Source organism: Chiloscyllium plagiosum, chromosome 9 (genome assembly GCF_004010195.1).
Source record: "Chiloscyllium plagiosum isolate BGI_BamShark_2017 chromosome 9, ASM401019v2, whole genome shotgun sequence".
In the NCBI taxonomy this organism is placed as follows: domain Eukaryota; kingdom Metazoa; phylum Chordata; class Chondrichthyes; order Orectolobiformes; family Hemiscylliidae; genus Chiloscyllium; species Chiloscyllium plagiosum.
The window spans coordinates 54,547,786-54,569,533 of record NC_057718.1 but is presented as its reverse complement, the minus strand read 5'-3'; the positions used below and the strand labels follow the sequence as shown (position 1 = coordinate 54,569,533).

Here is a 21,748-nt window from a genome sequence, read left to right as displayed (position 1 = left end):
CAGAATAGATATTTCAGGAACGAGATCTAAACTAGAGAAACAGGAAATATTAGTAACTTCTAAAGATGTTCTACTCAATCACTGCTGATTAAACTCCCTTTCATTACCATTTTTAAAACAGGAATAAACTATACAAAAACAGACAAATCAAAAGAGAGATGGACAGTTAAACTTCTGGCAAAGGAACAAAGCATTCTCAAAGTTGTTTTAATTGCAATTATTTGTCTTTGATGGCTTAACTCCCCAAAGTGTGTTTACTATTTCACACTAACAATGGTGTTCCTTTACTACCCACTATCCATAGCCAAGCATTCACCTACACAGCCCCAATACTGCAGTTGTACTGTTTGAAATGCAGGGAGCGGGAGATGTATACAAGATGTTCGGCTGAAATTTCCCTCACGTCTTCTATTTTTAAAATTACTTTTGAAAATTCAGTTTGATAATCGTCAGTTCAATTCTATTTAGATTCTCTGTTTGATTCACTGGCTTAGGAATATTCACCTTTAGAACCAAGGATCAGAAATATATGGAAAAAATCTCCTGCTAAGAGTTTGCTGAAATACAAAACCTGATGCACAACAGATTCAAACACTCCTTTACACAAAAATAGGAAACCATCATGCAACAAGCAACATGACACCCATACAAACTCAGGATTTCCATATAAATAAAAACAAATTCTCTAAAACACAAAACATTCAAGACATACAAGATACATTGCAGAAACTGGTGCTCCAATCTAACTGGTAGGAATTTTGTTCTTCATGTGAACTTTTTTCCATTCCATCTTTCTCATCTTAGCCTTTCAGTGTGTCTTTCCATCTGTTGTTATCTAGTTTCCTTTCGAAAACAAGCTAAATACCTAAGCCACTTTCTATGGTAGTCAATTCCAAATTCAAGCCAGAGTAAATTTCTTATGCGCCTATTAGTAACTATCTTATATTCATCGTCCATAGTTTTGGATTCTCCCACAAATGTAAAGAATCGCTCCACAAGTAGCTTGTTGAACCTCCTCAATTTTATCGATTTATATGAAGTCATCTTTCAGTCAGACATTTTCTTAAAAAAAATTAAAATGCCGGTTTAAATTTTGCTCAATATCTGTAATTCCTCCAGTCTGAAATTTGACAAAAAATTCCTTTTTAATCCGATTGAACCATCACATACTGGCTGACCTCGCAGAAGGTTTTGAACTTCTGAGGTACTGGGCTCCTGCCATTAGATAACAGCAGTTTTTTGCTTCTATCTTTGTTAGTCCTGCACTGAACTATTTACCAAGCATTTCAAAGATGTTATTTAGATGCACTGAACAAAATCTTAGATGCTCCAGTACCATACAAAACTAAAAAATGATGGTCTCCCCTGTTAACACACACTACATAAATAAAATCAAACTTCCGTACATTAAATTCATACATTGTTCTTTAAACTCATGTTTCCAACAAAATAATCATCACAAATTTTCATCTCACATCACATTTTCGAATGCCAGTTTACAGCAATAGAATGCAATATAAATCATGTCTCGCTGACAACGAATCTCATTTCCCTTGTCTCTTCCATAGCTCTTTATCTTCCTTCAAAATGTTTATGCCCTTTTCCCTTAAAAGATACAATGACATTTGATTCAGGAATCAAATTATTCCATGCTTCAAAACATTTCTGGCATAGTTTTTCCTAACAGCCCTTCTCATTGTCAAAGGGATCATTTAAAATTGACTTTCAACAATAAATCACTTGAAGGTCATTTTTCTTATTCTTCCTCAATCTCACTTTTCAACCTTCCAACATTTCTCACATTCACGATTCTGTAATTTGTAATATTACTGAGACAACTTGAGCTAAGTTTGTTTCTTTTTCATTAGAACTAGATTTTTTGCTAGAGAAGGATGTATTTATTTCAGAAATCATGTATTTCATATTGGAATAGTTTCACTGCTGATTATTCCAATGCTAACTTTATTTCCTGATTAATCTGGAGCTGGAATCCTGTTTAGCAGATGAAACACAGGCTTTTATCCATTCCAGCATTTGCGTATAGACTGTCCATCACTCTTCTACAAGTTTACACTGAACTAATAGTTCAAAATAGACATAATTAGCTTCTGGCTTTATTTCTCAAAGACAAACTTTCAGCCAATTGATTCAGTTTTATATTTATTGCTGTGACCCTAATTTAATTCTTATGACTACTGTTCAAAAAGACGAGCAAAGGACTGGACTCTTACCCCATGGAAGCAATAGGAGCCACTTAGAAATTCCTGAATAAGCTGTTCATCAGTCAGTTTTGAGATGTGAGTAGTTCCTACAACAACTGGCTGCTGTCCTCCAACACTGATCGACTTGTGGGATACAAACTTTTCATCACTTGTGGTTGTTGTGTCAAGTTCCTATTGTTAACCCAACAAAGACACCATTTCAAAATGTCATTCATTAAAGTGCATGAACACTATCAAAAAAAAAAGTCTGCTCAACTCTTAAGCCCAGTATGGAAAATAAATCATATCCGCTGGTTACACAGCTGAAATACTTGGAAAAAAAAAAGACATTCCAAGTAGAACTTTCTTTTCATACAAAGCTCTCAGGACATCCATCTCACTAACATCGTCATGGATTAATGTTCCTGTCTTGTACATTTCACAGTTTCAAATGTGTTGCCAATCTTTATCAATTTGAAATAATTTTGTACAGCACTCAAATTACATTGAGATTTAAGTAACAATGCAAAATAAAGTGGAAGGTAAGAAGTCTGTAACTTCAGCAGCTTTGATGTTAAGTTGTAATATCTCCCGTCATTACATAGAAATGGGATGATCCCTTAATTCTTTATGTTAGTTAAGGAGTATAATAAGAAGGTACTGAGGAAGGACCATATGCTCACCTGGTGAGTTACATGGAACAAAGATAACAAAATTAGAAATATCTTAAATCCACACTTAATAATTTGCAACAGACATGCAAAAAATTGGATATAGTTATTATTTAGACAATTGTTCTTACACAACAAAATTGTTAATTACTTAAATGCCTAAATAATATAGAATCTGAATATATTACCATTGTTTCGAAGCATGGTCAAAACAAATATAAATTTCACTAATTCGTTTTAGAACAGGCACAACAATAGAAATATTCTATTTCACAACCAATTTGATTGTGAATTATACGCAGAAGTTAATAAAGTGTGGCACTGGTAAAAGCAAAGCAGGTTAGGCAGCATCTGAGGAGAAAGAGGGTCAATGTTTTGGGCATAACCCTTCATCAGGACAGGGGAGGGACAAGGGGGCTGAGAAATAAATGGGGGGGGATGGGGCTGTGGAAAGGTAGGAGGTGATAGTGGTAGGTTGGTGGGAAGGGTGGAGCAGATGTGTGGGAAGAAAGGTGGACAGTAGGTCAGGTCAAGTCAACAAATCAGAGCTGAATCAAAGGGTTGGATCATAGAACCCCTACAGTGTGGAAACAGTGTGCCCAACAAGTGCACATGGATCTTCTGAAGACTAACCCACTCAGACCCATCCCCTTACCCTATTATCCTACATTTACCTCTGACTAATGCACCTAACCTACACATCCTTGAATACAATGGGTAATTTAGCATGGCCAATTCACCTAAACTGCACATCTTTGGATTATGGGAGGAAACTCACACAGATACGGGGAGAATGTGCGAACTCCACACAGACAGTTGCCTGAGGCTGGAATCAAACCCAGGTCCCTGGTACTTTGAGGCAGTAGTGCTAACCATCGAGCCACAGTGCCACTCCCGTGGATGGGAGATTGTGAAACTAGCGTATTCAATGTTGTAGGCTCCAGTGGGAGAAGATGAGGTGCTCCTCCTCCAGTTTGTGGGTGGCCTTGTTTCGGCAGTGGAGGAGGCCCAGAATGGACATGTTACTGGGGGAGTTGAAATAGATGGCCACAGGAAGATGAAGGTTAGTTGGTGCGAGCGGATCAGAAATGTTCCCTGAACTGTCCTGCGAATTTGTGCTCTGTCTCGCTGATGTAGAAGAGACCACATCTGCAGTAAGTGAGGTTCTAGGGTGTACAAGTAAATCTCTGATTTTGAATGATCCTTTGGGACCTGGTCCGGAGGTTGGGTGGGGGGTGGGGGGGGAGAGAGAAATGTGTGGGCACTAGTTTTGCACATCTTACGGTTGCAAGGGAAGGTGCCACATGTGGAGACAGGATTGGTGGGGAATGTGGACCTAACTAGGGAATCACGGAGGGACCGGTCCCTATGGAATGCAGATAGGGATGGGGAGGGAAATATATTTTTGGTGTTGGGGACTGTCTGTAGGTGGCGAAAATGGCAGAGCATGATGCACTGGATTTGGAGATTAGTGAGGTGGAATGTGAGGACCAAAGAGGATTGTTTGGGGTTTGAAGGTGGAAGTGCAGGAAATGGAGGAGATGCAATTGAGGGCATTGTTGATAACAGGAGGGGAAATTACAGTCCTACAAGTAGGAGAACCCGTCTGGGATTGGAACTGCTCATCCTGGGAGCAGATACAGCAAAGTTGGAGGAATTGGGAGTAAAGGACCGCGCATTTTACAGGAGTGGGTGTGGGAGGAGGTGCAGTCAAGGTAGCTGTGGGAGTCAGTGAGTTTGAAATAGATGTCAATGTAAAGTCGGTCGCCAGAGAGGGAGAGGTCCAGGAAGGGGAGAGAGGTGTCGGAGATGGTCCAGGTAAATAGGAGGTCAGGGTGGAAGGTGTTGGTGTAGTGGATAAACTGTTCAAACTCCTCATGAGAGCACAAGTTAGCACTGATACAATCATCAATGTAGCAGAGGAGAAGTTGGGGGTTGGTGCTGTGTAACTGTGGAAGATGGACTGTTCCACATATCCTATGAAGAGCCAGGCATAGCTGGGACCCATACGGGTACCCATAGCCACCCCTCTCGTTTGTAGTAAGTGGGAGGATTGAAAGGAAAAGTTGTTTAGGGCGAGGATCAGTTCAGCCAATCAAAAGAGAGTATCAGTGGAGGGGGACTGGGTGGGTAGGCGGGAGAGGAAGAAGCGCTACAGTCAGACTCCAGCACCAAAAATATATTTCCCTCCCTACCCCTACCTGCATTCCGCAGGGAGCATTCCCACCACAACTCTCTCGTTAATTCTACACTCTCCACCAACTTCCTCTCCACACCTGGCATCTTCCCCTGGCACCCACACTCCCCCCTCACCTCCGTCCAAGGTGGCAGAGGATCATTCCAAATCCAGCAGAGATTTATTTGCATACCCTCAAACCTTATTTACTACATCCATTGCTCACAATGTGGTCTCCTCTATATCAGAGAGAGCAAGCGCAAACAGTTTAGGGAACATTTCTGGTCCATTTGCACCAACCAACCTTATCTTCTTATGACCATCTATCCTACCCCTCCCCCAGTGACATGTCCATTCTGGGCCTCCTTTACCACCTAAACAAGGCCACCCACAAACTGGCAGAGGAACAGCTCACCTTCCACGTCAGTAGCTTATAATCACATGGCCTCAACACGGAATTCACCAGTTTCCAAATGTCCCTTCTCCCCACCCCATTCCAGATCCAACCCTCTGACTTGGCTCCATCCTCTTGACCTGACCTGGCTCCGTCCTCTTGACCTGACTTACCTGTCCATCTTCCTTCCCACCTAGTGGCTCCACACATTTCTCATCGACCTATCACTATCACCTCCTACCTTTGCCCACTGATCGCCATCTCATCTATCTTTCTGCTAGTCCTACCCCCTATTTATTTCTCAGCCCCATTCTCCCTCCCTAATCCTGATGAAGGATTACGCCCAAGACATTGACTTTCTTGCTCCTCAGATGCTGCTTGACCTGCTGTGCTTTTTTCAAGTGCCACACTTTATTGATGCGGACTTCTCCAGCATCTGTGGTCCTCCCTATCTCCCCAAGTTATACATAGAAGTCAGGAATACATTCCCTTAGCTTTTTGTGAGAATAGCAAACATATAATACTTACCTCTTGGGCTCTCTGGGTAGTGAAAGGTGGTTTCAGCAGATCCTCTTGCTGTTTTTCTAACTGTTCAAGACTTTTAGGCCTTAATGGTGAGCCGTGTACTGACTGACAAAATATGTCATTAACTGGGGAGGATTTAAATCTGAGCAAGATAAAACAAAGTTAACACTCACAAATGCCACCAAGTTATTAAGAATGAATACAAAATTGCAGTTCAAACGGATTATTATAAACTAAGGTTAAAAATAGGTAATGTTTATGATAATTGAGATTACATGGTGTTGTTGGCTACTTTACCTGTATTTAGGATGGCTGCACAATAGTGGTGTCAAGATTACTAGTTCATATTCACAGGTGGTGACTTCAGCAACTGAGAGGATCTCATGTTTGGCTTCAGGGTGGCAGACATACATCACAGTGGTGACTCTTGGCTTGTTCTGTTTTAAGCTGCAAGGTGTACCATTTCCCATTACCACTGGGTAATAAGGAGTGATTTGTCCTTCTATGTTTTTGGTGTGAACCTTAAAATTAAATAATTGCCACTTTAGTATATTAAAGTATTAACAACCATTGACAGGATTTATCTTTAATCATTAGTGGAAGCATTCACAACTCAGAATATAGCAATATATATCATAGCAACAAAAATGTTACAAGTTTGTCTTCTTTGTAACCTTTTTAGGAGAATCAGTTTTCATGTTTCACACAGTAGTTCTACGAAAGATGCAAAAAAAAATTGAGATGGAGAAAAAGTTTTTTATCTTTAGCTGAATCTTCGAAAACAAGTTTAAAAGTTAGATCTGGTGCAAAAAGGGGACTATATCAGAAATTATGCATCTAAAGCTGTATGCATAAAATGTAAAATGGGAATTTAGATGGGTTAAAAATTATAAAACAAAAATAAATTAATTTTAATTTAAAAAGGGGTGACTACCCAGAAGAAAGCCTGAACTACAATGATATCACTTAAAAAGCATATCAGAAGTTACATCTTTCACTATCAAAAACAAATTATAATTTTAATTGATTCTACATCAGTAACTGAAGTTTACAATAATGAGGGATTTGATTATATTTTACTTTGTTAATACTGATCAATTACTTGACGTTGCTGATTTTAAACTTTAAAAATAGATGTTGCTTTGAAGGACAGATAAGGTAGATCATTTGGTTCAGTTTAAGCAAAACTGCTGCTGACAGGGAACTAATAATGTTTTTCTAAATGTTCTTAAATCCATATTTTGGTTGTACAGACTGCTCTTTTATATAGAATGCAAAAGACCATAGGAATAGCGAGAAATTTACAAATAATAAATGACTTCTGGTTTTATGTTTGTTTTGAAAATCTTGCATTTATAGAAACAAAAATAATTTAGATTCGGTCATCGAGTTACTCATCCCCATTGAAGAATGTTCTTTTTGACAGCTGAAATCAGCAAACATGATTAATTAGAATGTTTGTCAAGTGGCTTAGCAGCATCTTGGGTAGGGACATCTACAGCAAACCAGAAAACATTGAACTGTGGAGATTTGAAACAAACAAAAGCAGAAATTCCAGAGAAATTCAGCAGGTCTGGTAACATTTTTGGAGAGAAAGTAGTCTTAACATTTTGTGTCCAGTGATCCTTCCTCAGAACCAAAGAACTGTTGCGCAGGTTTTCAATGTAGTTTTTGTTTTACTTTCCATTTATGATATTTCAGCTTCCACCTTAACTGTAAGTTCCAATCATTCATTTTGCAGAGAGAAAAGTATTGAAATATCCAGACATGTCAACGCACCTCTCCAGCTGTCAAAACCTTCAGCTAGCTTGGATTTATGACAGACAAACTGTCTCTTAAAGTCTAGCTCAGCACATGCATTGGAAAGGATGCCACCAACTCTGGCCAGCTAACAAAATAGCATGGCAAAACAACAAACTGATCTGCAGGACTAATATACTTCCCTGAAAGGCTTGTATCCTTAGTTCAGTGCTAGAGGTATTGAAGCCTGGACATCCTAGATCTATCAAGAAAAAAGGCTCCGGTGTCAATGTATATCCTTGGCATGATACAGAAAAGCATTACAGGTACGTAGAAAGACAAAGTTAACAACAATGTAGTCCTTTCCATGTCAAAGATATCAAGTATGCTTGTGCTAATCAAGCAAAGAAAATTTTTCTGACTTCAGCATGTATCCTGAATGTAAGGTGGCTGCATCCAAGGATAATGACATATGGGGAGGTTGTCTGTACCAAGAGACCAGCAAGGTACCCAAAGCGTGGATTCAAGGTTACTGTCAACAAGAGACACAAAAACCCTCAATATTAATCACAGTAAGTGAAAAACTCTCACTGAGGTTGATGCAAATAGCTATACTGTTTATGGGCAGTTGTGTGACATCATCATGACACTTGATTTTAGAGGTTCCAAGGTAGATGTCAGCCTGAAAACAGTGTCAGCATAAATCATTCTGCACCATCAGTAAGGGACAACTTTATGTGTGGCACGTGGCAGGAAGTGCCTTTCTAGAATTAGCTTGTTCAACTATCAAAAGCGAATGATCACACCTGAAGTCAGATTTGATGAGGTCTAGGCACCCTCGTGACCTGTTCCACTCACTCCCACTCTCTTTGTCAACAGACCAAAACCACCATTTTCCAGCCCCTTTCAGTTCTGAAAGAGTTATATCAGAATAAAAATTTTATCTATGTCTTCTTTCCACAGATGCTGCCTTACCTGCTGAGTCTCTCCAGCATTGTTTTCGTTTATGAATTTGAGACTGCACTCCCCTTTCATCTCTTGCAGATGGAAAAATGCCTGTCATCAAACTGCCTATCAAAATGATTAAAAGGGAAGGATGACTTGTGCATTTAACTCCTGAAAAAGGGCTTATGCCCGAAACGTCAATTCTCCTGACCCTTGGATGCTGCCTGACCTGCTGCACTTTTCCAGCAACACATTTTTCAGCATTTAACTTGTTGGCTTCCTGTGTTCAATGTGATAGGCTGTTTAGTCTTCTTGATGATATTACAGCTGCTGGAGATTTTGAGCTGGAGCCAGAATCAAATTAACACAGGGGAAGGTGAAATCCATCTGCATGGCTAAATCTCTGTGGGCACCTTTCTTCAAAATAAATGCAGTCACTTTGCCATTGACAACAAAAATCTGCCTGCGATCAAACACTGTTGTACTGCTTCGCTTCACAAATTCGAATTAGCAGTGCCACCTGGAGGGGCGGTGTCATATAACTCAAAAGTACACACAGCCAAACCTGAGAGTAATACTGTGTCAGCACTGACAAAAACTGCCAAGAAAACGATTCAGAATGAAGCATCAGCAGGCAATCAGCCTAGGACTTGGCTTCAGGTAGAACACTAAAGAATGAGAGTTTACTGGAGTTGCTGTGGGCAATAGGCTGACATTTTACATATCGTGCAACTTGTTGATAAGGAACAAGATTTAAATCCTACAATTGTATCAAATTATTTCCAATACCTAAGCTCAGGATCATGAAACATGTTACTATCAATTGGTGGCCAATCAATCACAATTCTGGAAATAATAGTTTAGCTACAAATGTTTTTGGAGCAATCTGAAGAGGAGCAAGGTGCTGTATTGATGTAAGTGCCTCATTAATCTGCTCAAAGTTTTGTACTTGAAATCTGTATGTACCATTCGGAATCATCCTGCAAAAGGCTGTATTCCACTTACTTTCAATTTCTCACTTCCAGATTCTTCTGAGTGTTCGGGAATAGAATCTAGACAAAGACATAAAAATCCAGAATGTGTTTAAAATACAAGTGCATTTTCATGAATTGTTCAACATAATTTCACACAAGTGACAGGAACAAACATCTCCCCAGGACTGTGTTCCTGTTAGAAACCCAACTGCAGAATTTTAATAGGAGGAAACATCCATGGTAATGTCACAACTGTTTATCTAACCACAATGCTAATTCTTGGACTGGCACTGAATTTGTTGCTCCATCTTAGGAGTTAATAGTTTAGCTGTGTTAATATATGCCTAGAATGGTGAGTCTTTTTGCGATTCAAAATTTGTCTCAGCGAAAGACTGAACACTAATACAGAATGAAAGTGTGTATGTTTATTCAGGGGAGCTGTCACATCTTCCAAATCTATTCTAAGGGTTTCCATATGGTTCTGGACAAGCTCGAGGATCTACTGTCATCTAAAACTTGATTCTTTTGGCACGATACTTAAAGCATAATGAAAATACGTGTCACAAAGAGATAATGAATGAATTATGGTAAAAACTTCTGTATCAATTTTTAAAATTCTATTAGCCAGGGTTAAAATGAAATTTTAACTTGTAGAATCAATGACACAAATTAAAATTTCTTTTTGATTCTAAATAATCACTCTCAGATTCCCTGATGGCACACAGTACCTCCTGCCCAACTTTCTAACCTTTTCCATGTCCTCAACACTGCAAGAATTCTGTGTTCTTCTATCTTTGTCCTTCAGCATTCCCCTATAACCTTCACAGCAGCACTCGTGACATGCTTTCAGTCACCTAGCTCCTAAACAGTGAAATTCCTTCCTTTTTGGTCACCAGTTCAATGGCAATTTGGCTTGGATCACTTTTTGGCTGAGTGCAAGTGGCTTTACAGGAATGAAATGCTTTACTACCTTAAAAGCTATATTGCTAATACAGATTGCTGGAGCTACATAGTATGATCAGATACAACAGTAAGTGATGAAACAGTACCTAAAATGGTCTGATCCAAAGAGACTTTTTTAATTGTTGCTGCTTTAACGCAATTAATCTTTCATTGTGATTATCATCATACTGAAGATTTCTTGACAGGTTTGAGGTAACACGCTTGATATGTATGCCTGTGCTACATAAATGAAAATTCAGTGCTTACTGATGTAGATGGCTTCATACCTTTGGTTTCAGAATCAGCTGGTGTTCTCATGGTACCAAGATAATATTCTTGAATATTAACTTTCTGCTAAATCAAAGATATAAAGTTAACAGTGAAATAACCTAAAAATTGATATGAATAAAACATGATAAAATGACACACAGTACCTGACCAGTTTCCTTTTCCTCATGGTATTGGCGAATATGTTTTCCATGACACACTTCGTATGTCCAGTAAGACTCAATCTGCAAATTTTGAAAGAATTGTTAGAAATATTTAGCAAGTTATATTCGATTCTAAATCAACAACTCAAAAGAATATTTACAAATTTAACATTAATTTTGTAAAAAATACGAAATCATGGAGATTGAAGAACACCTTAAATACCAAATACTTAGAACTTTTGAAGCAATGCGATACAAATTTAAAATTACTGAATACAATATTCTTCATAGGAAGCATATCTCCAAAAAAAAAAAGCACGTTACCAACATACCCAGGGAATGAACAGTAGACCCTTGTTTGTACATTTAGTCCCTGTGGTTATATATGCGCTCAATATGATATTCATCGATTTGAAAGACAGAAGATTAAATATTTACTAGTTTGTTGCTTTAGCTATAAAACGTTTCTTAAATGGTAAATAGATAATTGACAAATAGTATCAGCAAAGAATGGATTTTACAGTGCTCATCATATGAAGCTGGTCACAGAAGAGGATGATCCAAAATGAACTGTCTTAGACAGCCAGGGGCGATTTCTGCTGGTCAACAGATACTGCAGCAACACCAGTACTTTGAGAGTAGAAAATAGAATGGAGTGTTTTGTCTGCCTTGGAATTTCTAGATATAGGACCTTCTGGTGGAACTGGTGGAAAATAATGAACAATTACAATTGCTGTACTAAGATTAAAGCTGCTTATTCTAGGTTGGCTAGAATCTTGTTGATGCTAGGAATGCTTTAGCTTGTGGCACTCTACCTCAGAATCAGAAAGCTGTGAGTTCAAGTCCTTCACTAGAGACTTGAGCACTACAACCTAGGCTGACATTTAAAAAAAAATGCAATGAGGGAATGCTGCACTGTCAGATGTGGTGTTAAATCAAGGTCCCATCTATTCCCCCAGCTGGATGTAAAAGATCCAGGAGAGCAGGAGAATTATTCCCAGTGACCAGGTCAGTAATTATGAGTCAACATCAATGAAGCAAAATATGTTGTTAACATATTAGTGCTTGTGACAGCTTGCTATGTACAACCTGTCTGCTGTATTTTCTACATTAACTATATCTTTTAAGTAAGTGACACAGAAAATCTAAATAAAAAAGTTACACTCAGAAAGAGCACCAAACAAGTATGGATCCAAATAAAATCTAAAAGATCTTTAAATTTGAATTGAATGCCTGTGGCCTTCTTTAAAACACTGTGGTTCCTCCATTGAACAGGTAACTAGCAATAGCACATGGTTAAGTATCAAAATAAGGAGACTCCTTATCATGATTGAATCTAGGTTTAATTCCCATAAGTTTCATGAAAGAAGAAATACAATGATATGATACATTATAGAAAAAAAGTGAGTAATTAGTCAATCAACTTTGAACACGAATGGATCAGTTGGAGAGACAGTTAGAGGCAATGAGGAATTTACAAGAGCAAGGGAATGTAATGGATGGCAGTTATAGGAAGGGAAAAAGTTGCAGATACAGTCACATGGATGGGTTAACTCCAGGAAAGGTAAGAGAGGTAAGGCAGATAGTGCAGGAGGCTTCTGCACTATCCCCATTTCGAACAAATATGCTGTTTTGGAAAATGTAGGGGGTGATGGATTTTCAGGGGAACGTAGCACGAACAGCCAAGTTTCTGGTATCGAGACTGGCTCTAATGCAATGAGGGGAACGTCGGGTTCCAAAAGATTGATTGTGTTGGGGACTCTCTAGTCTGAGGTATAGACAGATGTTTTTGTGACCAGCAGCAAAAAATCAGAATGGTGTGCCAGGATCAAGGATGACACAGAGGGTACAGAATGTTCTCAAAGGGGGAGAGGGGCCAGTAGGAGGTCATTGTACACATTGGAACCAATGACATCGGAAGGCAAATGTGTACAAGAAGATTTTCTGAGTCAGTATGTGGATGTACCTACTAGAGAAGATGCAAAACTTGACTTACTCTTGGGAAATAAGGCAGGGTTAGGTGACTGAGGTGTCAGTGGGGGAGCACTTTGGGGTCAGTGATCATAATTCTATTAGTTTAAAATAGTGTTGGAAAAGGATAGACTCGATCTAAACGTTGAAATTCCAAATTGGAGGAAGGCTAATTTTGACGGTATTAGGCAAGAACTTTCAAAAGCTGATTGAGGGCGGACGTTCGCAGGTAAAGTGACGGTTGGAAAATGGGAAGCCTTCAGAAATGAAATAATGTGAGTCCAGAGACAGTATGTTTCTGTTAGGGTGAAAGGAAAGACTGGTAGGTGTAGAGAATGCTGGATGACTAAAGAAATTGTGGGTTTAGTTAAGAAAAAGGAAGCACATGTCAGATATAGACAAGACAGATCAAATGAATCCTGAGAAGAGTATAAAGGAAGTAGGAGTATACTTAATAGGGAAATCAGAAGGGCAGAAAGGGGACATGAGATAGCTTTCGCAAATAGAATTAAGGAGAATCCAAAGGGTCTTTATAAATAAATAAAGGACAAAAGGGTAACTAGGGAGAGAATAGGGCCCCTCAAAGATCAGCAAGGCGGCCTTTGTATGGAACTGCAGGAAATGGGGGAGATACTAAACGAGTATTTTGCATCAGTGTTTACTGTGGAAAAGGACATGGAAGGCATAGAATGTAGGGAAATAGATGGTGATATCTTGAACAATGTCCATATTACACAGAGGAGGAAGTGGTAGATGGCTTGACACGCATAAAAATGGATGAATCCCCAGGACCTGATCAACTGTACCATAGGACTCTGTAGGAAGCTAGGGAAGTGATTGCTGGGCCTCTTGCTGAGATATTTGTATCATCGATAGTCACAGGTGAGGTGCCGGAAACTGGAAGTTGGCTAACATGGTGCCATTGTTTAAAAAGAGTAGTAAGGACAAGCCAGGGAATTTTAGACAAGTGAGCCTGATGTTGATGATGGGCAAGTTATTGGAGGGAATCCTGAGGGACATGATGTACATGTATTTGGAAAGGCAAGGACTGATTAGGGATAGTCAACATGGCTTTGTGTGTGGGAAATAGTGTCTCACAAACTTGATTTGAGTTTTTTGAAGAAATAACAAAGAGGATTGATGAGGGCAGAGCAGTAGATGTGATCTATATGGACTTCAGTAAGGCGTTCGACAAGGTTCCCCATGGGAAACTGGTAAGCTAGGTTAGATCTCATGGAAGAAAGGGAGAACTTGCCATTTGGATACAGAACTGGCTCAAAGGTAGAAGACAGAGGGTGGTGGTGGAGGGTTGTTTTTCAGACTGGAGGCCTGTGACTAGTGGAGTGCCACAAGGATTGGTGCTGGGTCCACTACTTTACATCACTTTATATAAATAATTTGGTTGTGAGCATAACAGGTATAGTTAGTAAGTTTGCAGATGACACCAAAATTGGAGGTGTAGTGGACAGCGAAGATTACAACGGGATCTTGATCAGATGGGCCAACGGGCTGAGAAGTGGCAGATGGAGTTTAACTTAGACGAATGCATTTTGGGAAAGCAAATCTTAGTACGACTTATATACTTAATAAGGTCTGAGGGAGTGTTGCTGAACAAAGAGACCTTGGAGTGCAGGTTCATAGCTCCTTGAAAGTGGAGTCGCAGGTAGATAGGATAGTGAAGACAACGTTGGGTATGCTTTCCTTTATTGCTCAGAGCATTGAGTATAGAAGTTGGGAGGTCATTTTGGGGCTGTACAGGACATTGGTTAGGCCATTGTTGGGATATTGCGTGCGATTCTGGTCTCCTTCCTATCGGAAGGATGTTGTGAAACTTGAAAGGGTTCAGAAAAGATTCACAAGGATATTGCCAGGGTTGGAGGATTTGCGCTATAGGGAGAGGTTGAATAGGCTGAGGCTGTTTTCCCTGGAGTGTCGGAGGCTGAGGGGGTGACCTTATTGAGGTTTATAAAATCATGAGGGGCATGGATGGGATAGATAGACAAAGGCTCTTCACTGGGGTGTGGGCATAGTTTTAGGTCGAGAGAGGAAAGATATAAAAGAGACCTGAGGGGCAACCTTTTCATGCAGAGGGTGGTACATATATGGAATGAGCTGCCAGGAGAAGTGGTGGAGGCTAGTACAATTGCAACATTTAAAAGGCATCTGCTTGGGTACATGAATAGGAAGGGTTTGGAGGGATATAGGCCAGGTGCTGGCAGGTCAGACTAGATTGGGTTGGGATATCTGGTCAGCATGGACAAATTGGACCGAAGGGTCTGTTTCTGTGCTGTACATCTTTATGACTCTCTAACACTATAACAAACAAGTCTACAATTTGGAACAGCAATGAAATCTAAATAAAGCAGATGAACACTTTATGGTTATATGTTGTTGTGGGAGAACCCTTAAACATTAGAAAAGAACAATGTCGGTAAAGAAATGTATTTGAATGTAAAATGACAATGAGTTATCAATCACTTACCAATAAGGAAAGTAGTAGACTGGTCTTAAGATTAGATATTTGTTTCTCCATTATCATTATAGCTTTTGACAGTGATTCTGTGTTTGCTAAAAAGATCACAAACCCACCCCATCTGAAGTTGATCAGAAAACTACACATGAAGCTATGACCTATGTTGTTGAGCTCAGGGAAGTGATTTATCCTTCCTCAAACAGATTCTGTTAATTAATTAACTGAAAACTACTTCACCCTGTAAGAGCAACTGCTCTGTTTGAAGAGTGGTTCCAATAGCTCACCAGGCCCATGTCCTTTGTAATCGTGCTCTTCATCCTACAAGTATAAAAAGAAAAAAAAATTAAATAGAAAGCATGCATTTCTAATCAGATTAGGCACCTATTCTACTTTAGACAGCCACCATTAAAAAAAGTCAGGGATTTGTAGGATAGACAATACTGCAGCTATAAAATAAACTGAATGTTTTGCATCTGCTGTGAAGTATTCGACAAGTTTAAGACTTATTCTCCCCACCAGAACAAAATTGATTGAATGTGTTATTTATATTTAACCTTCATAGAAGTGTCAGAAAACATGTTGCAATAATGATAATTCATCAGAGTTGAACAATTCAAATAAGCTACTGGACTCAAGTACATATTATGCTAGAGTATTCATAGAAACATTGGTTCAAGTTTTCCACAGCAGCAATCAGAACTGTGTAATAGAAACTATAAGACCATAAGACATAGGAGCAGAATTAGGCCATTCGGCCTATTGAGTCTCCGCCACCATTTGATTATGGCTGATCTATTTCTCAACCCCATTTACCTGCCTGCCTTCTCAAAATCCATGATCCCCTTACTAATCAAGGACCCAATCAGTTTTAAAACACACTTGGCCTTCTGAGGCAATGAATTCCACAGATTCATCCCCCTCTGGCTGAAGTAAGTTTTCCTCATCTCAGTTCTAAACAAAACTCGATTGTGCACAAAATATGGTTTAATTTCTTACCTTAACAAAATTGTTAAGATAGCAACAACAAAATTGTTGTTGAATGTCTTTAGATTTGCTGTAAATATCAATCATATTTCCCTTATTGCTGAGTGGCACATTTTATTATACACACAGTCAAAACGATGAGTTAAAGCATTCTGTTATACTTAACACAAATGGTACCGAGTTGTTACTAAGATTTGAGTGACTGATGACACAGAAGAAGAAAACAAAACTCAGCAACTTTCAGGGTCTTTTACAGTATAACTTATGTACTCAGAGGGACTTGGAGTTGGTGTTGGGGTCAGGGTGGGGTAGAGGCAGAGAAAACATGGCAGCTGTGGGCAGCAACTGTGACAGAGAATGTGGTAAAATCTTGAAGCAAGATAAATTCAGTGCTTATGATTTTAAATTTGAGGCATTAGTGGACTAGGAGCTAATATATGTTTGCAAGGACAGGAGAGATGGGCGAGTGTAACTTGATGCGGGATAGGGTAGTGGCAGTCCAAGGTTTGGATCAGCTCAAGTTTATGGAAGGTAGCTAGGAGAGTTTAGAAGTAACAAACATAAATAAAGTTTCAGCAGCAAATGGGTTGATGAAGAGCAAGCCAGTGTCAGAGAGATGAAATTAAATAGGCTTTTAAATGGTTTGGAAATTTAATAAAACACCAAATAGCAGCCTGGCTGGGGAAGAGAGAAGATTGGTTGTAAGATAAACAGTGTTTGTGGAGGGTACTTAGATATTGTTTTTTTCCCAATGTTTGACTAGAGGAACTTTTAGGAATTTGTAGCTTATCACACAGCTGAACAAGCAGTTTGATAGCAATAAGACAGTGAAGAGGTTGAAAGGGGTGACAGATAGATGGAGTAGGGATGATCATGGTGGAGGAGGCTGCATGTGTGGAATGTGTCTGGATAATGCTCCCATAGAACACCCTGCAGGAAAAGGAGGCTCCCAAGGCTAGATTCTTGAAGAACCCCAGAGGCAAGGATATGGGGGTTGAAAGGGACACTTTGATACAAGTGATACAATGACTTGGAACAAACCCATGAATTAACTGATATGCATGATTGAGCTACTCACTACTTAATCACCTACCAATGGAATAAATATTGTGTCAATGCATTCCAAATCGTAACCCAGTCACTGTGTACATTCTCTCTCATGTTGATTTTGCTTCTTTTGCCAATAATTTAGGTCTGCACTCTCTCATTTTGATTCTTTCATGAGTTAAAACGGTTTCTTCCTATCTATTTGATTCAGACTCTTCATGATTTGAAAACCTCTATCCAAACTCCTCTCTGCCTTTTTTCTCCCAAAAGAAATATGTCCTACAGTCTCCAGTCTTCATAACTGACGTTCCTCATACCAGAGTTCATTCATTGCACTTTCACCAATGCCAAAATGTGGCATCCAGAACTGGATGCAATACTTCAGCTGAGGTAGAATGTCTTCTCCAGGTTCAACATAAACTCCTTGCTCTTTTACTCTATACTTCTATGAATAAAGCCTAGGGTACAGAATGCTTTATTAACCATGCTCTCAATCCACCCTGCCAAATTCAATAACAATTGGGAGGAGGGGTTCAGGATTGGATGCTCAACTCAATGGGTTGAATGGCTTGCTTCCATACTGTAGGGGATTCTATGATTTGAGGCTTTGGGGTATGTAGAGAGGAGGTGTTGGAAATCCTGGAAAAGGTGAAAATAGATAAGTCCCCTGGGCCTGATGGCATTTATCCTAGGATTCTCTGGGAAGCAAGGGAGGAGATTGCAGAGCCATTGGCCTTGATTTTTATGTCCTCTTTGTCTACAGGAGTAGTGCCAGAAGACTGGAGGATAGCAAATGTGGTTCCCTTGTTCAAAAAGGGGAGTAGGGATAACCCTAGTAACTATAGGCCGGTGAGTCTCACTTCTATTGTGGGCAAAGTCTTAGAGAGAATTGTAAGGGATAGGATTTATGAACATCTGGATAGGAATAATGTGATCAAGGATAGTCAGCATGGTTTTGTGAAGGGCAAGACGTGCCTCACAAACCTTATTGAATTCTTTGAAAAGGTGACGAAGGAAGTTGATGAGGGGAAAGCGGTAGATGTGGTATATATGGATTTTAGTAAGGCGTTTGATAAGGTTCCCCATGATAGGCTACTGCAAAAAATACGGAGGTATGGCAGTGAGGGTGAGTTGGAGGTTTGGATTAGGAATTAGCTGGATGGAAGAAGACAGAGGGTAGTAGTTGATGACAAAGGTTCATCTTGGAGTGCCGTCACCAGCGGTGTTCCGCAAGGATCTGTTTTGGGACCATTGCTGTTTGTCATTTTTATAAATGACCTAGAGGAGGGGTTAGAAGGTTGGGTGAGCAAGTTTGCGGATGACACAAAAGTCGGAGGAGTTGTTGACAGTGAGGAAGCATATGGCAGGTTACAGCAGGATATAGAGAAGCTGCAGAGCTGGGCAGAAAGGTGGCAGATGGAATACAATGTAGCTAAGTGCGAGGTGATTCACTTTGGGAAGAATAACAAAAAGATGGGGTACTGGGCTAATGGTCGGATACTTGGTAGTGTGGATGAGCAGAGGGATCTTGGTGTCCATGTACACAGATCTCTGAAAGTTGCCACCCAGGTAAATAGTGCGGTGAGGAAGGCATATGGCGTACTGACTTTTATTGGTAGAGGAATTGAGTTCCGGAGTCCTGAGGTCATGATGCAGTTGTATAAGACTCTGGTACGGCCACATCTGGAATATTGTGTGCAGTTTGGCTTGGATCGGCGCAACATCGAGGGCCCAAGGGCCTGTACTGCGCTGTATTCTTCTATGTTCTATGTTCTATGATTAATGCATATATTCACCAGGTCCCACAACTCATTGATTCCCCTTTAGAATTGTGCTGTTTATCTCTCTAAGTCGTTCCTACATAAATGAATCATTACATTTCTCTGCTTTGAGCTGGGCCCAAGGGCCTGTACTGCGCTGTATTCTTCTATGTTCTATGATTAATGCATATATTCACCAGGTCCCACAACTCGTTGATTCCCCTTTAGAATTGTGCTGTTTATCTCTCTAAGTCGTTCCTACATAAATGAATCATTACATTTCTCTGTTTTGAGCTTCAATCTGTCATTTTCTGACCAATTTGACCAAATCCTACTGAAGTTTTGCACCATCTTCCTCAATTTACATCTTCCTCAATTTACAATGCCTCCAGGGTTTTGAACCATCCACAAATGTTGAAACTAAAGGTTTAAGCCGTCAATATACGAGAAAAACTAAGGGTTCCAGCACTGACCGCTGGGGAACTCTTCTCTAAAGCTACATCCAATCCAAAGAGCCATCCATTAACCAGGGTACCATTCAGCCAGTTCCTGTTCATGCTGCCACTGAAACCTTTATCCCATTAACTATACATTTACTTAAGTTTGTTGAGTGACACTGCATCAGATAACTTTTGGAATTCCATGTATCAGTTGCATTGCCCTCAACTCTGTTACCTCTTCACAAAGGTCCTGCAAGTTACAATTTTTGCTTTTAAAACACAAGCTGGCTTTCTTTAATGAATCTAAATTTGTGACTATTAATTTTATCCTGAATTATCGTTTCTGCAAGCTTCCCCACCCGTCAATTAAGTCAAACCAACTGGGCTATAATTGTTGAGCTAAGTTTATGCTTTCTTTTCCATCAAAAAAGTTACATTTTCAAATTTCCAGTCTTCTGGCACCAATCCTGAATGTGAAGACAGTTGGAAAAAAAAAGCACTTGCATACTTTCAAAAACAGGTTTATTACACAAAATAGATTGCTTTTAAGCAAGAATCATTACATCTTTGCACAGAAAAACAAACAGAATACACAGACTTAAATTAACTTGGAGTTATTGACTGTAGTCTGAAATCAATGTTAAATTTTAAAAAAACATACATACAATGTAAAGTAATACATAACCCATTACATTATATAGTTATGAAGTAAGCATCTCCAACAAAATGTACTTTAATACAAGGCTTACCTGGTCTTCACTCCCAACTGAAGGCAACATACATTTGTACCTTTCATTATGCACTGTAGTGATAATTATGTAGTCATCAGGTTTATACAGGCCTCCTGTGGTTGGCTAAAACCAAAATAGAGGATTAATAATCAGAGTTGTGCATTATTTGCTTTCTACATTACTGCAAAGAGTATCGTAATGGGCAATAACTTAAACTTTTGTTCCTACATCCGAACACCTGAAAGCAAACCATTCAACTTTATAACATACAGAATAGGAATAAAAGATACTAGTTGGCACCATCATTCTAACCCTATCTGTACTCAATTAAGATGACTCATCTTCAGGAATGCATACAAAATTACAGCGGCATGGTGGCTCAGTGGTTAGCACTGCTGCCTCATAGCGCCAGGAACCCAAGTTTGATTTTAGCCTTGGGTGACTGTGTGGAATGTGCACATTCTCCCTGTGACTGCGTGGGTTTCCCCTGGGTGCTCTGGCTTCCTCCCACAGCCCAAAGACGTGCAGGTTAGGTGGATTGGCCCATGCTAAATTGTCCCATTGTGTCCATGGTTGTGCAGACTAGGTGGGCTATCTATGGTAATTCTGAATTAGAGGTGCTGGAAGAGCACAGCAGTTCAGGCAGCATCCAAGGAGCAGCGAAATCGACAATCCGGGCAAAAGCCCTTCATCAGGAATGAAGGCAGAGAGCCTGAAGCGTGGAGAGATAAGCTAGAGGAGGGTGGGCGTGGGGAGAAAGTAGCATAGAGTATAATAGGTGAGTGGGGGAGGGGATGAAGGTGATAGGTCAGGGAGGAGAGGGTGGAGTGGATAGGTGGAAAAGGAGCTAGGCAGGTCGGAGAAGTCCGGACAAGTCATGGGGACAGTGCTGAGCTGGAAGTTTGGAACTAGGGTGAGGTGGAGGAAGGGGAAATGAGGAAACTGTTGAAGTCCACATTGATGCCCTGGGGTTGAAGTGTTCCGAGGCGGAAGATGAGGTGTTATTCCTCCAGGCGTCTGGTGGTGAGGGAGCGGCGGTGAAGGAGGCCCAGGACCTCCATGTCCTCGGCAGAGTGGGAGGGGGAGTTGAAATGTTGGGCCACAGGGCGGTGTGGTTGATTGGTGTGGGTGTCCCGGAGATGTTCCCAGAGCGCTCTGCTAGGAGGTGCCCAGTCTCCCCAATGTAGAGGAGACCGCATCGGGATAACGGATACAATAAATGATATTAGTGGATGTGCAGGTAAAACTTTGATGGATGTGGAAGGCTCCTTTAGGGCCTTGGATGGAGGTGAGGGAGGAGGTGTGGGCGCAGGTTTTACAGTTCCTGTGGTGGCAGGGGAAGG

General features: G+C 40.1%; 1 protein-coding gene across 2 annotated transcripts in view; it reads right to left on the bottom strand.

Annotated features, from left to right (window-relative positions):
• Nucleotides 1-21,748, bottom strand: part of erlec1 (endoplasmic reticulum lectin 1) — a 41,610-nt gene that overhangs the window by 6,780 nt on the left and 13,082 nt on the right. The window contains exons 2-9 of one of the 2 annotated variants that reach the window (XM_043695945.1): nucleotides 20,424-20,528; nucleotides 15,681-15,761; nucleotides 11,003-11,080; nucleotides 10,856-10,922; nucleotides 9,658-9,704; nucleotides 6,265-6,488; nucleotides 5,971-6,109; nucleotides 2,232-2,393 (exon numbers count right to left, since the gene is read on the bottom strand). In XM_043695945.1, the coding sequence (XP_043551880.1) occupies nucleotides 2,232-2,393; nucleotides 5,971-6,109; nucleotides 6,265-6,488; nucleotides 9,658-9,704; nucleotides 10,856-10,922; nucleotides 11,003-11,080; nucleotides 15,681-15,761; nucleotides 20,424-20,528 (903 nt within the window). The remainder of the gene's footprint in view (nucleotides 1-2,231; nucleotides 2,394-5,970; nucleotides 6,110-6,264; nucleotides 6,489-9,657; nucleotides 9,705-10,855; nucleotides 10,923-11,002; nucleotides 11,081-15,680; nucleotides 15,762-20,423; nucleotides 20,529-21,748) is intronic. The other variant, XM_043695947.1, reaches the window with a different exon arrangement.